This window comes from Eubalaena glacialis, chromosome 17 (genome assembly GCF_028564815.1).
Source record: "Eubalaena glacialis isolate mEubGla1 chromosome 17, mEubGla1.1.hap2.+ XY, whole genome shotgun sequence".
Lineage (NCBI taxonomy): Eukaryota > Metazoa > Chordata > Mammalia > Artiodactyla > Balaenidae > Eubalaena > Eubalaena glacialis.
Genome location: NC_083732.1, coordinates 53,810,928 through 53,825,861, shown reverse-complemented (window position 1 = coordinate 53,825,861; position 14,934 = coordinate 53,810,928). Strand labels below are relative to the sequence as shown.

The following is a 14,934-nucleotide window of genomic DNA, read 5'->3' as shown; positions in this document are numbered from 1 at the left end:
AAAACAAACAAAAAAAAAGTGGCAGGGGGGCGGGGCGGAGTGGGAGCCGTACCGGGAGGGGCTTTAAGTCTGCAAGGGGTCAGGCTCCGCCCGACCAGGAGACTTGGTGCTTTGGCTCAGGGCTTCTAGACCCTCTCGCTGTTAGATTCCTCTTGGAGAAGCTCTTTGCATCTAACCCCTGGCGGCTGACTTGAAGAGAAAAGTCTGGGCCCCCAGCAGGTTAGCTGGGAAGCCAACCCGGGAGCACGCGGGTAGTTAGCCCGAGGGAGCGGATACATACGCTGAATGCAGGGTTTACCCTGCAGCAACAAGAAAGGGGGAGAAGCTTTGCCTCGCCACCAGCAGTATGACCGAGGAAACTTCTCGAAGGGAATTTAATACATACTCTAGCTTGGGCAAGAAGGAGAAGGACATCGAGGAGGAGTGGAATCCCAGGCAGCCAGTCTCCCCCGTCCAGCCCATTGGGGTAGGAGGAAAGTGCCCTGATTGACGGGAGGGACCCAGCGCGGCACCTCTCTGCTTCTCGGAGCCCATACCCCTTGCCTGGATGGAAGGGCAGCCGTCCTCACACCTTGGCCCAAAGAAGGGGCCCTCCCCCCAGATGTCTCCTCGGGCCCCTCTGCCCACATGCAAACCTAGGTGTACCCGAGTGACCCTCCGGAGCCCAGAGGCCGCAGTGAGCCCGTGGGGACGGCCTTGGCGCTGCAGGAGCCCAGCCCAGTCCTGAAAGGCGCGAGCGCCATCTGATCCACAGACACCGAGACCCTCCGGGGCGCCTGCAGCTGGGGGGGCCACGAGGGCAGGGGCCACGTGGAGGCCACCCAGCAGCCCCGCAGCCCAGGGCCGGGCACACAGAGCTCTCAGGAGGCCGCGTGCTGCGCTGTGCGATGCTCAACGAGCCCCGGGGTCTCGGCTCGGAGAGACGGAAGGTGGGCCTCACGGCGGGTGTGAGACCCCCGGGAAGAGGTGGGCCGCCGCCGCCGGCCCCAAGGTGCAGCGGGAAGCCTACGTTCGTGCGGCGGCCGCCAGCCGCCACTCACCGGTCCTCTTGCTTTCTAGGAAAACTCTCCCTGGAAGAGTTCATCCGAGGGGCCAAGAGCGACCCGTCCATAGTGCGCCTCCTGCAGTGCGACCCCAGCAGCGCCGGCCACTTCTGAGCCGGAAGCCCCACCAACTGTAGAGCTGCTTGTGTTCCCTTTGGAGTTTCCTTTTTAACAAAAAAAAAATTTTTTTTTTTTTTGCCAAACAATATTGACGGTGATGCTGTTCCCCGTGTGGTCGGATGCACCTCCCTCCGTGCCGCCTGCAGCTTCTTTTGTCGTGGACGCTTCGTGGGAATGTCTAGAGCCCCCCGCGCTTGTGGAGAGCATGAACAGTGCTGCTGTGCACAGACTTTGTGGTGTTCATTGTTCTGACGATTTTTCATCGTTATTATTATTACCTTTCCTTTGATTCTAAAGTCTGTGTTCTAAAACTGAAGACTGGGGGAGGCAAGAGAAGAGAAGAGAAAACAATCCAGTCCAGTGATTGTATTGCAAGCTTGAGGGCCCTGTTTGGAAAACAAAATTCCCCACCTGGGTCTGGAGTAACACATGCCCTAGGGGTGATGGCACCAGATGCTCGATTTCCCAGGGACCAGGAATCCTCCGGGCCAGGCTATTAAAGGGGCCTGGGGGATTCCCGCCTGGAGGCCCACCCCATCCTCTTCCCCAGCAGGCTTTAGTTTCTAAGCTGTGAACATTTCAAGGTAAATTCATAGAGGAGAGGAAAAAGATGGCTCAGCTATTTCTTCCCAGGTTTACACTAGTTGAGCTAAGATGAGTTTCTCTGGAAATTAAACACAAATGGTAATTTATATTTCAAAACCAGACCCATCTTGTTGCCTATTGTAGTTTAAAAAAAAAAAAAAAGATTGCTGTATATAAAATACTGGGTATTGCAGACGAAATTAAGTGTTTTGCCTTGTTTAAATGAAATGCATGTTTAGTGAGCACTAATACAATCTTATTACAGGAGACTGTTTTCAGTAGCTTGTTGTGAAGTAAGCCAGCTATAATGAATGTCTATGTGTTATTTTAAAGTCATATCCGTCTTTGCACAAATGCACCAATCAACAGGTATATTTTATATATTCCAGAAAAGTACAAAGTAACCATGACCAGGGCCCAACCTTAATTTTGAATGCTTTTCCAGTGGTAGTGCCTCGGGAATAGAAGTGGGGCAAGTTTGAGTGGGATGTGTCAACTGGAGCACCAGAAGGTTCATATTTATTAGAGATGTGGGTTTGCCCACCCAGCCCAGCAGCCCGTTGACAGTACTGGATCAGAGGTGCGGTGCTTTTCTGAGCAGATAATATTCTGTAGCTGTTCCCACCCCCACCCCAAATAGCATAAATTCTCGGGACTGCCCAATGCTTTAATCCACATGTATGGTTAGGAAGCCATAGCTGGAATGTTGACTTTTCCATGCCTCTAGCGGCCCTGAAAAGAGTCAGAGGTTGGGCATCATCTGGTTCATCTTGAAGAAGGCATAGGCAAGTGTGTCTGTAATTTCCAAGGCCCACCCTGGGGAATCCAAAAGGATCTTGCATCATCGTGTTCTCTGAATCCAAATTTCTATTTACAGAAGTGACAATACAAATTTGAGTTGCTGTTTGGTCTGATGACCTCATACATCCTAATTTGAATTGAAAGGTAAGAGTAAAAGTTGCTGGTCACAGGTAAGTCATATTTTCACAAGCAGTAGGCATGGGGAAGTCCAAACACTCAAGGTTGTAGACGGGGAGATCCTGCCCCAAGAGAAGGCAGAGAGGTCTCCTTGGCTGCAGCCAAGCTACTTCCTGTAGACCATGAACCACAGAAAGATAAACTTATAACCATGAGGAAAATGATGCTGAGCCCATTCTAACCTCTAGATTCCTGTGTATTACTCGATTCCATTTAAACTGATAGTAAAAATCTGAATTTGTATGGTTGACCAAAACGAACCAACTTGGCAGGGTGAAATTTTGAGACCTGGACTCAGTAAAATAATCTTCATCTTCCTCTGAGTGTCAGGTTTTTTTATAGTGGTTCTATACTGTGAGACTTGCTGAGTCCCTCCATTGGCCAAGTGGTAAAATCTGGTTTTGAAAACTAGGGAATTAACCTAAGACGCGGCGTGCGCAGTGGCAAGGGGACCCGGCACCTCTATAGGTGATGTTCAGGAGCTGCCTCCCACTTTCTCCCACTCTTGATTGAAGACCTAATTCCTCCTTTAGTTCTGCTTAGATGGCGGAGTCAGTTAATGTTGGGGAAAGCCCGCCTGGGCTCTGTCCTCAGTCATGACATCTTACTGAGCCAGACTCACTCCGTTCCCTAGAACCTAGAGCTGGAGTGAGAAGCAGGGGAGAGCGTCTCCAGCTGTTAAGAAAACAAAGCAGTCGCACGGCTGATGAATGCTGACATGCCCGGGATGGACGGAAAATAGTCCTTGTCCTTGCCTGCCATTGACCCTGTCTGTATTTTCTTGAGGGTTGTTTTCTCATTCTCCTTCCCAGGAAGGCCTTTGTATGTCTGATCCAATGCACTCAAGTGTGGCCAAGGGACTCGGCAGCACCCAGAAGGCTGAATGCCTAAAAGCTTATGTCGCTCCTGTGCTGGGCTGTTCATTGCCATTGCTGTGTTGAGGGACCTCTGGAAACGGAGCGTGTTCTGTCTGAAATCAGGCCAGCCTGTGATGTTCAAGGGACTGGAATAAAGTGGCTTACGACTTGAAGGATGATGCAGAGTGGTCGACTGTTCGTATCCTTGTTTAGGGTGGGGAAGGGGTGTTGAGGGCGCAGTCCCATCCCATTGATATGCCCTGGGGGCACTTTCCACAAGTGAATTTAGTAATTTATGAATCCCTCCCCGTGGAGTGGGTCCTATGTCAGTTGACTTTTGTGTTACTCTAGCTTGGCATTCAAGAATGTTGCTGATCTAATATGATGGTCTGGGACATGAGGTTTCCGTGCCCAGACTCCTGCTCCTCCAGCTGAATCTGTGCCCGAGTGAGGGCCCAGATGCTGTGCTGGCCACCTCCTGGGTGTGCTTTCTGCTCTACAGGCACAAGGAAGCAGGGTTTGTGAAAGTGGGGATGCGAGGGTCTGCTGGACCCAAAGCCCTGTCCGAAAGCATCCTTGGTCTACATGTGGGCTAACTTGCTTCCCTCCACTCATGGCCTTCACTTTCTTACCTCCTCTCCTTCCTCACAACTGGAGCTATAAATTCTAGTCTGAACATTCGGTGCACCGGAAGGAGAAACTGAGGCACCTTCCTCTTCAGTGGGAAATTAACATCCCCCTCTCCCCTCTCGGGGCCTCTCAGGCTGGAGAAGAGTCTGTAGGAAAACTGACATGATACAGAGCCCATGGCCTCAAAGCCAATTCAGATCAAGGTGCTTGTTGCTGCTGTCCTTGGCCTTGCCTCCAGCACAGAGACCATGAATGTAGGAAAAAGGGGCAGAATGTCAGCTTTGGTAGGTGTCTCATGGGCCAACCAGACCTCATGTAGGAGCTGAGTTGGCCTGGAGGGGAGTCTTTTTGTACCTCACAGTTTCTCTCTGTAGACCAGCAATGGCCCTGATGCCCATGAGAACTGAGCATGAGTAATGCCATGTCACTCATGGCAGTGATGGTGAGGAGGTGGCTGGGACCTTCCGACCTGATCAGGAGCCTTCACTCGCACACCTGTTGGAGGTGAACCTGTTAATTTCCAGCACATTTGCAAGCCTGAGGCTCCTATTTTCAGGGTACTGTCCCAGCCCTGCTCTGGACCCCCTGACAGCCTAGTTCAGGCATGGGGGGAGGGGACGCGGGCATAGGCCAGGTGAGGAAGAATCTGCCTGTTTTCTCAGTCAAGGCAGGGGGAGATCACGCTAGCTCCCTTTGGAAGAAATGGAGATGCTTCACACAGGCCTCTCTTATCTTTGTCAGGAGTATGCTTTCACTTTCCTGAAATTTTATGTTTTTTTTTTTAAAGTGGCTGAAGAAACAAAAGAAAGAAAATTGAGCCCTGTATTTTCCAAGGCAGTAGAGTATCAGTCAGATCCACCTAAAATAGAAAGATTGTTGCAGAGTGCAAAGATGTCCACACCAAGGGTCTAACCAATGGGATATTCATTTCAAATAGATTTCTCTACACTTAAATGATGACCACATGTCCAGGACTTAGATAGATCCTGGGCATTTGCTGCCCTGGGTGTTGTTAAGGTGCCATTGACCCTCAGAGATACAGGGGCTCAGACCCTCGAGTTGGCAGCCTTCCTAAAGTGAGATTAGCGTTTGGTGACCTCTCATCACATTGTGAAAGTCTAAGGGTAAGGGGGTTGTATGCCTTAGGACTGGGGTGACTGCTGAGCCCTGACTCTCCCAGAGTGAACCCCTATCCCGGTGCTGACGATGCCAGGCTGTTATCACTGGGCACATCGCAGTCTCTGAGGATGGACTGCATCTAATGTGCCTCTTATTCCCCAGCACCGGACACGATGCCCGGTCCATAGTAACTGAGCTGAGCTGGCATAGCGATGAGGGCAAGAGGTGGTACTGGACCCTGTGGCCCTGACAGCTTTACCTACCCGGAGTCCCAGTACAGGGAGGTGTGGGGGGGGGGTGGCACACGTGGGGAGCAGAGTTCACAGCAGAACTATGGCTGCCATGGGTCAAGGGAGGACTGCCTCAGGGGAGATGTGGAGACCAGCGCATGCCCGGCAGGACCTCCTCGGGCCTGTGGGGAATACATTCAGACCGCCTACTGAGACTGTGGCACACAGATCGTGGCAAAGAGGCCTTTGGCCCATTTCTAATCCCAGGATCTCTCCAGAAGCCTCCTCAACAAGCACTTCTCCTGACCTCCTCTTTGCTGCCCACTGGTCCAGGCACGGAGGCCACTGAGGATGCCAAGGGGGTCAAAGTTGGTCAGAGAAAGCTTTCCCTAAGCGACTTTTTAGCCAAGATTTGAAAGCTGTGGACATGGACAGACAGAGAGGTGGAAGAACACAGAAGCGCTACTTGTTTGGAACAGAGAGGCTCTCGGGAGCTAATCGTGGAGGATGGCTGAAGGAGTGTGCGTGGCCACTGAGGAAATGCCGAGAAATACTGGGATTTGAGCTGACAGATACTAGCGAGGCTGTGGGTTCCAGGGCAAGAGATTGTCATAATGAGGTTGGCGTTGCAGCCACGTGGTTTTAGTCTCTGTGGAGAGGTGGGTGAGGATGAACTAAGGGACAGGAAAGCTTGTGTTGTACATTTAAATGGTGGTGAGGGAGCTGGGAGTGAGGACGGCAAATGCAGATGGACAGAGCCTACTCCCTGCCCTGGGAACTGGAAGAATAGCCACGCTGGTGGCCTGTCGTGGTCACACCAAAGGCCTTGTGATGTCTTCAGCCCTCTTCTCATTTAACCTTGGGGTTGGGCACAACAAAGCAACCAGAAGAGGAAACGTCTGCTGTGTTAGAGCCCAGGACCTGAGGTGCCCAAGGGGAGCCTAGAACCTTCCCCGCTCACACAGAGGCTTCTTTCCAGTCAGGCAAAGAGCCCCAATACCAACCTCACCGAAAACATCGGACATTCGAGTGTTGTTAGGAATATTTATTTTTTTCTTCTTAAAAATGTACAAAAAAATAAAATAACTGTATTTATAGTTTATAGATTCCCCCTCTCCCATTTACAAAACTATTAAGTTACATTTGCCTTTGTTTTTTTTTTGTTTTTTTTTTTAACACGAGAGCAAATTGTCCATCTAGCAGTCTTCCTTGCTTGTCTTTAAGAAAGGGCTGTTCATAGAATTTGGCACAAGCCCTCTGCTTCTGTTGCATTTGCATAATTTTAAATAAGGAAAATAAATGTTTGATTCAGTTCATGCTTCTTAAGTTTCTGGGCTGGGACGTGCCTTAGTCTTTTAGGATCCAATTCCAAGATGACGACACCCGACTGCATTTTTCTGTTGGACCCAATTTCTAAACACCCATAAAGTCTAAGCAATTTGGGTAAGTATAAGAAAAACACTTGTTTCACATGTCCCTCGTCTTACGTGGATTTTTTTTTTTTAAAGCTTATTTATTAAGGGACAGAAAAAGAAGAGGAGGCAAGTTTTCCTATCTCTCTGGAGTGTTTGTTTTTTCTTGGACTATTTTGCTCATCAAAGCTCTGCTCATATACATAGTGAAGGCCACATCGAAGCTAAGCCATGGGCACACCGAGAACGCAGAGGGGACGTGGTAAGATGGGGACAGATCAAATGAGAGGGGACACTGCACCACCCTTTGCTGGCACTGACCTCATATGCTTTGTTCTGGCAGTGGTCACTGCGATCACTGCCCAGGGACCTGGGACAAAGGCAAAAGCCTCTCTGATTCATCTTCTGCCTAGGGCAGGATCAGCCAACATATTTTTCCCCAAAGGCTGGAGAGAGAAGGCTAGGTAACCCGTGTCGGATTGCCAAAGATTTTCTCTTTTTCCTACTCTGGAGTGCTGTGCCCCGGCCCAATAGTATTCGCCGTTACATCTGCCGATCATGTCTGAAACCACCCCTCAGGCAAGGAGCATGGGAGGCGCATTGTACATCATGCACTCCCAACAATGAGCCCCATTAGTACCCAGGAGGGTCCCCCAGATGCCGGTCCAGGGCATGGCAGTCACAGAGTGCAGGAGGAGGCGACAGACTGGAGCAGAGGTGAATCCAGGATGTAACCTTTGGCACCACAGAGAGGAGTAATGTGTCCAGAAGACACAGAAAGGTGCCTCCTCACCACACCCAGAGGTCTTCCTAGGCTCCGCACCTGCCCGCCATTCCATTCAAATCCTCTGCAGCCTCCAGGACAAACAGCTGGGCTGGAAGCAGCCCTCCCGTCAGGCTCTGGGCCTCAGGGGCAGTGGGGTGGGAGGGCAGGGAGCCCTGGAAGAGAAAGCCCCCAGGTAAGACATCAAAGTGCTTTACAGACAAATGGGTCCTTACGGAGAACCTGTCCTAGACCTGGCACCTTGGGTGGAGGGTGTGCTGGCTAGTAAAAAGCTAGTGCTTCAACCCACAGAGGTGAGCACAGATCCCAGACCGCGCTCCTGTCCCCTCAGAACTGCGGCCTGGACGGTCCATGACATCGTGATCATTTGGGGAAGTGTTTCTTTTCATCTGCCAGGGCACCCAGCAGGAGGGCAAACCTTCTCTCTCCGTCTTCCTCTGGATGCTGCTTTCCGAAGCGCCAGGGCTCTTGGGGCGTTCTCGCTCGCTCCCTCCACATCCAGCAGCTGGGAACAGAGGCGGCGGAGCCCCGGGAGGCCGCAGTGGCCTGGAGACCCAGAGCTGACCTGTCGGCCTCGCTCTCGGGACCGCAGTTGGGCTTTAAGGGGGCCACTTGTGATGAAGGACGTGCTTGTAAACTGCGAGGCACTCACGGTGGCCAGGATCCTCACGATAGCCAAGGAGTTCTGCAGCGGGCCCAAGAGACGGGACCCTGGTGGCAACCCCCCTGCGGTCTCTCCAGAAAGTTCAGGCGGTGCCCACACCAAAGCGGGAGGAGCTGGGGCCTCAGACAATCTGACCTTTGCCGCGAGACAGCTCAGAGGGAGGGTCAGGCAAAGCGCATCACCGTGAGATAAACTCAGTGGCCTCCGGGGCGGGCAGTGCCCGTGGAGAGGGAACAGGGCGCCCTCTGCGGACAGGGACCGAGGCCCCGCGCGTGCCCTCGGGAGTGGCCGTCTCGACACCCACTGCAGTCACCCGACACCCCGAAGGCCACTTCCCTCGCCCAGCGCGTCTCCTGAACAGCACAGAGGCAGAAGCCTCTTGGAGAAAGCAGGGTCTCCAGGTATGTGCCTCCCCCGGCCAGTGGCAGTAAACATGCCCACATACCACAGGTAGAATATATTATTGCCATATTATAAACACTATGTACACGGGTAGCCGGGCACACCTTCTAGGTTACTTACTAATTACACAGTGGCTGAATGTCTTCCTGTACATGGCCTGGTGGCCACTCACTGGGAACCCCTGGAGGTATCGGCGAGATGACCTTCCCAGAGCAGCCTGAAGGTTTCTAACCAGGAAGGGGCGTCCACCTCTCCCCCGACCTCTGATGAAGGAAACGGCTCGTTCTGTCCGTCCACTGAGGAGACGTGAGGAGGTGAGACGGCAGGGGCAAGCATCCTCAGGCCCTTCGGGATGAATGGATTGAAGGGGAGGGCTCTGGACGGTGGCACCTGGAGCCAGCAGTGACCTGCAGAGCCCTGGCAGGCCTGGGCCCCGGGCTCCGGAGAAAGGTGGACAATAAATAAGGATCCAACAGGCGCAAGGCCCTTTCCCGAGGGGCTCGGGCTGCGGCTCCGCGGCAGGAGCCGGTGGGCGGACCAAACGCACGGACCAAACACGGGGCTTTGGGCCTCGGCCCGCTCCCCGGCGCAGTCGTGTAACAGCAGTTGTGAGATGGGCGAGGGGGGTCTGCAGGGCCCGGGCTTCCGGCTCCCCCGGGGAGAAAGGCCCTGAGGGCTGCTGCCCGGGCAGGGCTCAGATTTCCATGAGCGTGATCTTGAAGCCTTCCAGCACGCTCTCCATGTTGAGGATGAAGGTGTCCTCGTTCGAGTAGTGCTCGATGATGTTGTCGTCCATGTTCACCAGGATGCTGCCGGGGACGGGGGAACAGAGATGCCGTGACCAAGGCGCTCGGTGCCAGGGCAGGCTCCAGGCTGGGGGCTCCCTCAGCCATGCTTTTGCAAGGGAGGCCAGGAAGCGGGGTGGGGGGTGGAGGGGAGAGGAGACAGGCAGGGAGAGAGGCTTCCACTCTGCAGCGGCCCCCAAACTGGCCCCCAGAAGCCACTCTGAGGAAAGCAAAACCTCGATTTCTCAGAACTAACTCCTTATGAAACAGGATTTCAGAGCTCATTCAACCCAAACCTTTTGCTTTCTAGATTGGTAAACTACAGCCCAAAAGTTAACAGAGCCTGAAATCACAGAGTTAGCTGTTGACAGGGCCAGGTCCCCGAACTATTTTCATTAAACCATATAGCCTCCTGAAAATGCATTTTAAAAAAGTACTCCACACTTAGGAGAAGAGGAAAATAAACAAGAGCTGCAGGTACCCTTCCTCAAGCATGTAGTGTGTTCCAGTGTTTTGGAGACCTTGTGTTCAGTCCTCAGGGCAACCTTGAAGGCAGGTGCGATCATCACCACGTTGCAAATGAGAAACCTGAGCTCAGCAAGGTGAGATCGTGTCCCCAAGTTCACTCAGCTGGTTCACGGCTGAGCTAGGTTTTGAAACTGGCTTTGCCTCACTCTGAAGTTCATACTTTTACCACATGTGACCTACTCCTTGGTTAACCATCTGTGTTGGGTTTGGTTTTAAGAAAACCAACAACTTCCAGGGCCTGTCTATGATTTAGAAGTCCTTGAACCAATCCCCTTCTCTGAAGTCAGACAGATCTTGGTTTGAGAACTGACTCTCATTTTACAGCTATGTGTCATCAGGCAAGTTGTTTAGCCTTTCCGCAAAAATAAGAATAACAACCCTGCTTTAGACGGTTGTTGTTAGGATTAAAGTATTTAGCGCACGGCCTGAGACAGGGCTCAGTGGAAGTGAAATGTTACCATCGGCATGTGCATCGGCACTGAGGGTTTCTGCTCACCGTGAGACCTTGAGACACCGCTCAAATCTCACCAGCGAAGGAATACACTCAGCCTCCTGCACTGACTTTGGAAAGAACTGTAACATGCATTTTCGTGAGCTTTTCAACCAGGGCTCAAGTGGAAAAGGTTTCCTGCTTGGCTCCAAATTAACCGAGAGACCGCATCACTCAAAAAGCCTGAGTATCCCACATAATCAATTTCCTTTATGAAAGAGGCCCAGAGAAGAGTTTAAAGACCTATTTTCTGCTTTTTGTAAGAAAATAGCTCCAGAAGCTGACTCTAATGGACACCCTCTCCTGGCACTAAATCCAGCTCCGTGGCAACTAAACTTGGAGCCTCATACACAGGAGGCCCTGGGAGGGCTGGAGACAGCAGATGTGCGAGCTAAACACTAGGGCTTTGGGGCCACGGACCTGGGTTAAATCTGCACCTCACCTACTGGACATGAGACTTTGGGCAAGTTGCTCAGCCTCCATCAGCAATAAATTATGGATAAGAATCTACCTGAGTGGTGAGGAATAACAGAACAATACACATAAAGCACTTAGCAGGGGGCCCAGAACCTACTGAACACCAGATAAATGAGAGCTGTTGTTCTTAACAGTGAGAACAAGCAGGTCCAGTAATCATTTCGATCATTATGTTAGTAATGACCTCAGAAGAATCCCCTATGCCCTGAATCCTTTGTATTCCTACTGTGCTGCCCTGAAACCAGCCCCAAGAGCAGCACGTGATTCCCTATAAACTCTGCTCTCTGCAGAAGGGCGACCTTGCCACTCTCCCCAGGGCCACTCTCACCACTTCCAGACCCCTCTATTCTACCCACTAATCCTGTCATTGGAGGGGGGCATCTCAGCTGACTTCATGACAATGCACTCTCACCCCCCGCTCTCTCTCATTAAAGGTCTTCAAAATGCGTGGCACATGTAAGCTGCTCAGCACGCCTTTGGAAGGATGACAAATTTTTGTAAAAGGCAGACAACAGAACTAACAAAAGACGGGCACCATCTTGCTTTTTTTAAAGGCACTGTATAGACATATCTGATTGGGAAATCAATTTAAGTTCCGTTTCTTTCTTACCCTTTTTTGCTTTTCTTGTAAAGCTTTGTTATCTTTTCCACGGGCAGCCCATATTTCTCAGATATCTGCAACCAATAACAAAAAGACAGGTGAGTGTGGAAGGGGAGCCAAGCAGAGACGAGAGAAAATTCCAACTTCACCGTCCTGGAAATGTTTCTGGGTGCCAGTGGCCTTCACTCATGAGTCAGACTCTCAAAAAGGCTCATTTGCAAGGCTCTCCCTTTGGACAAACCATAAATCAGTCAACAAAAAATTCACCCACAGGAGAATTTAATCTATGATGAAGGTGTCATTTCAGATCAGTCAGAAAAAGATGGACCTTAATCATGATGTTGGATTAAATAGGTAGCCATATAGAAAAAAATTAACAAGTTAAGTCAGATCCCTTCTCCACGACTTCCATCAAAATAAATATCACCAAAGATTTACAGGGAAAAGATGAAACCACGCAAGAAGAAACCATGAATCAATTCTTTGTATAGATATCATGTTTAAGTAAGGAAGATGCCAAGCAAGCTATGAAACCTGAAGAAAAAAGGCCAAAACGTTGATAAAGCAGCATAAAATGAAAAATACCAGTATAGGCAAAACCACCCAAAAAGCTGAGGACGAACAATACACTGGGAAACATTTTTGCAGCACAAATGACAGACATGGAACTAACTTTCTTAAGTTAGAAAGAACACCTCCAAATTAAAAAAAAAGGACTAACATGCTCCCTTTGGCAGCACATATACTAAAATTGGAACGATACAGAGAAGATGAGCATGGACCCTGCCCATGGATGACGTGCAAGTTCGTGAATCGGTCCATATTCTTAAACACAAATGAATGTATTTACAAAACAGAAACAGACTCAAACAGACATAGAAAACAAACTTATGGTTACCAAAGGGGAAAGGGGGGAGGGAGGGATAAATTAGGAGTCTGGGATTAACAGATACACACTGCTGTATATAAAATAGATAATCAATAGGACCTACTGTATAGCACAGGGAACTATATTCAATACCTTATAATAACCTATAATGGAAAATAATCTGGAAAAATATATACATATAACTGAATCACTCTGCTGTACACCTGAAACTAACATAATATTATAAATCAACCATGCTTCAATTAAAAGAAAGAAAATGACTAACAATTCAATGGGAAAAGGAAGAAAACAACATAAAGAAGTAATTCACAGAAAAAATACAATAGGACAATAAGCAAATTAAAAAATGCACCACCTCAGTAATAATTTAAAACTTCAAATTAAAACAACAGCAGGATACTACCTTTAATCTATGAGACTAACAAAAACTGAAAAATTGATAATACAGTGCCAGCCAAATGATAAGAAACAGCAACTCTCACAGCCCATAGATAGGAGAGCAACAAGCTCAACCTTTTTGGAGGGAAATTTGGCAGAAGCTATTGAAATTTAAAAGGCATATATCTTTTGACCCAAATAGTCCACATCTAGTAATCTGGTGTACAGAAATACACTCAGATGTATGCAAAGCTCTTAAAGCATCACTGTATATAACACAGAAAACTGTATATAACAAACATTCATTAAGCACATTTTGATATTTGCACAGTTGAAAACCACGCCGTCATGCAATCATTAAAAGAAATGCAGGACGCCTATATGAAAAAAAAGTCCTTAACATACTAAGTGAAAAAACACAAATTGCAAAACACTGTGTATAGTGTGATCCCACTTGTATTTTTTAAAAAATATATGTGTAAGTAAATAGAAAATATCTGAAAGACCCACCAATCTATTAACAGTGGCTACCCTGGAAGAATGGACAGAAACAAGGAGATTCTTTTTCTTTTCACGTTGTACAATTCTGTACTATTTATTTTTACAGTAACCATGATTCAGTTTTATAAATATAAAACTATAAATATAAAGTAATATAATAATAGTTTAGAGATGGATTCTAGAGACACCTACCCAAAATGCTTTTCCTCTCCCAAATCCAATCCACCCACCTCTTGTGAGCCCAGTGGCTGGCAGGGCTCACAAACAGCTAGGGCAGGTGAGGTTTGGGACTTGGACTACTGGGCAGTCTAGCAGGGGCTAGGAAAAGAAGCCAAAGAGCCCTGGGACAAAGGTGGGATAGCTTTGGCTCCTGGGAAGAGCTTATTCTCCAGAGAATCAGATTCCCACCCATCCATCCCTTACACTGCACAGGAAGAACTCCCACCCCGTCCCCCAAGCCCCAAAGGAGCAGAACAGGTGGGCCGAGGGCTGAGACAGCAAAGGTAGACTGGGAAACAAATGGCCTGCCTGTCGCACATCACTGCTCCGTCACTGATGGAACTGCCTCACAGCCATACTGGAGCCCAAATGAGCCCAGCACATAAAATAACACGGCCTGTGGGCAGCAAAGAAAATGGACAGAACTTATGTGGACGACATCCATGTGAACAGAACATAAAAGAGCACTTATGAAGACTGCTGTACAGCACACAAGTATAAAATTCTGATCTAAATATATGATTATTGAACTAAAAAATCTGTAAAGGTCAATAAATGAATCGAAGGCCAGGTGGTCGATTCAGCAAACCAGTCGCGTTAGGAAAGATCGATTAGAAAAACCATTTCAAGTGCAGAGCAAAGACACATAGCATAGATGGAAATCATGAAGGGAAAAACAGAGAGATCTGAAGAACAGAGACAGCCATACCTGATGTGACTATCCAAAGTCCCAGACAGAGAAAAAGGAGCCAATGGAGAAGAGGAAACAATTAAACAAATAATAGAGGAAAGACCCATGTTTTTAGATAGGAGGGGTATCCTGAATCCCAGGAAGGATCAATGAGAAAAGACCCATACATCTGGCCATTCTGAAAAGTGCCAGATCTCCAAGGGTAATGAAAATAAAACATCCTGGAACGTCCCAGACAGAAAGTACAAGTTACCAAAAAAAGAAAAGAAAAAGAATGAACCTGGCTTCAGTCTTCTCATCTGCAACACTAGAAACCAAACTGGAATAACCCCTACAAACTACTGAAAAAAGGGACTTTACCCCAAGAATTCTGTACACCAACAAGCTCTCCCTCACTTCTCAGGTTAAAGAATGGCATCTAAGAAATGCATTTCACCCAAATATCCCATTTGAGGAAAATACTCACAAAAGAACTCTAGCTAAACTGAATATGCATCAGAATAAAGACTTCAGCAAAAGAAGGGGGAAGAAAACAAGCAACCCAGTGTTGT

General features: G+C 48.9%; 2 protein-coding genes and 1 non-coding gene across 12 annotated transcripts in view; 2 read left to right on the top strand and 1 right to left on the bottom strand.

The window, feature by feature from the left end:
* The window catches only part of NCALD (neurocalcin delta), a 439,751-nt gene extending 435,989 nt beyond the window's left edge, over positions 1–3,762 (top strand). For all 5 annotated transcript variants that reach the window (XM_061171579.1, XM_061171578.1, XM_061171576.1 and 2 more), the window contains one exon: positions 1,060–3,762. In XM_061171579.1, the coding sequence (XP_061027562.1) occupies positions 1,060–1,157 (98 nt within the window). In that variant the 3' untranslated portion in view covers positions 1,158–3,762. The remainder of the gene's footprint in view (positions 1–1,059) is intronic.
* Positions 3,763–9,517: 5,755 nt separating this feature from the next.
* The window catches only part of GRHL2 (grainyhead like transcription factor 2), a 158,946-nt gene continuing 153,529 nt past the window's right edge, over positions 9,518–14,934 (bottom strand). For all 6 annotated transcript variants that reach the window (XM_061171587.1, XM_061171585.1, XM_061171584.1 and 3 more), the window contains 2 exons: positions 11,715–11,779; positions 9,518–9,633 (listed from right to left, as the gene is read on the bottom strand). In XM_061171587.1, coding sequence (XP_061027570.1) covers positions 9,519–9,633; positions 11,715–11,779 — 180 coding nt within the window. In that variant the 3' untranslated portion in view covers position 9,518. The remainder of the gene's footprint in view (positions 9,634–11,714; positions 11,780–14,934) is intronic.
* LOC133077489 (U6 spliceosomal RNA) lies at positions 12,427–12,533 on the top strand. Its single transcript, XR_009697762.1, has one exon. It is a non-coding gene; the product is annotated as a U6 spliceosomal RNA (small nuclear RNA).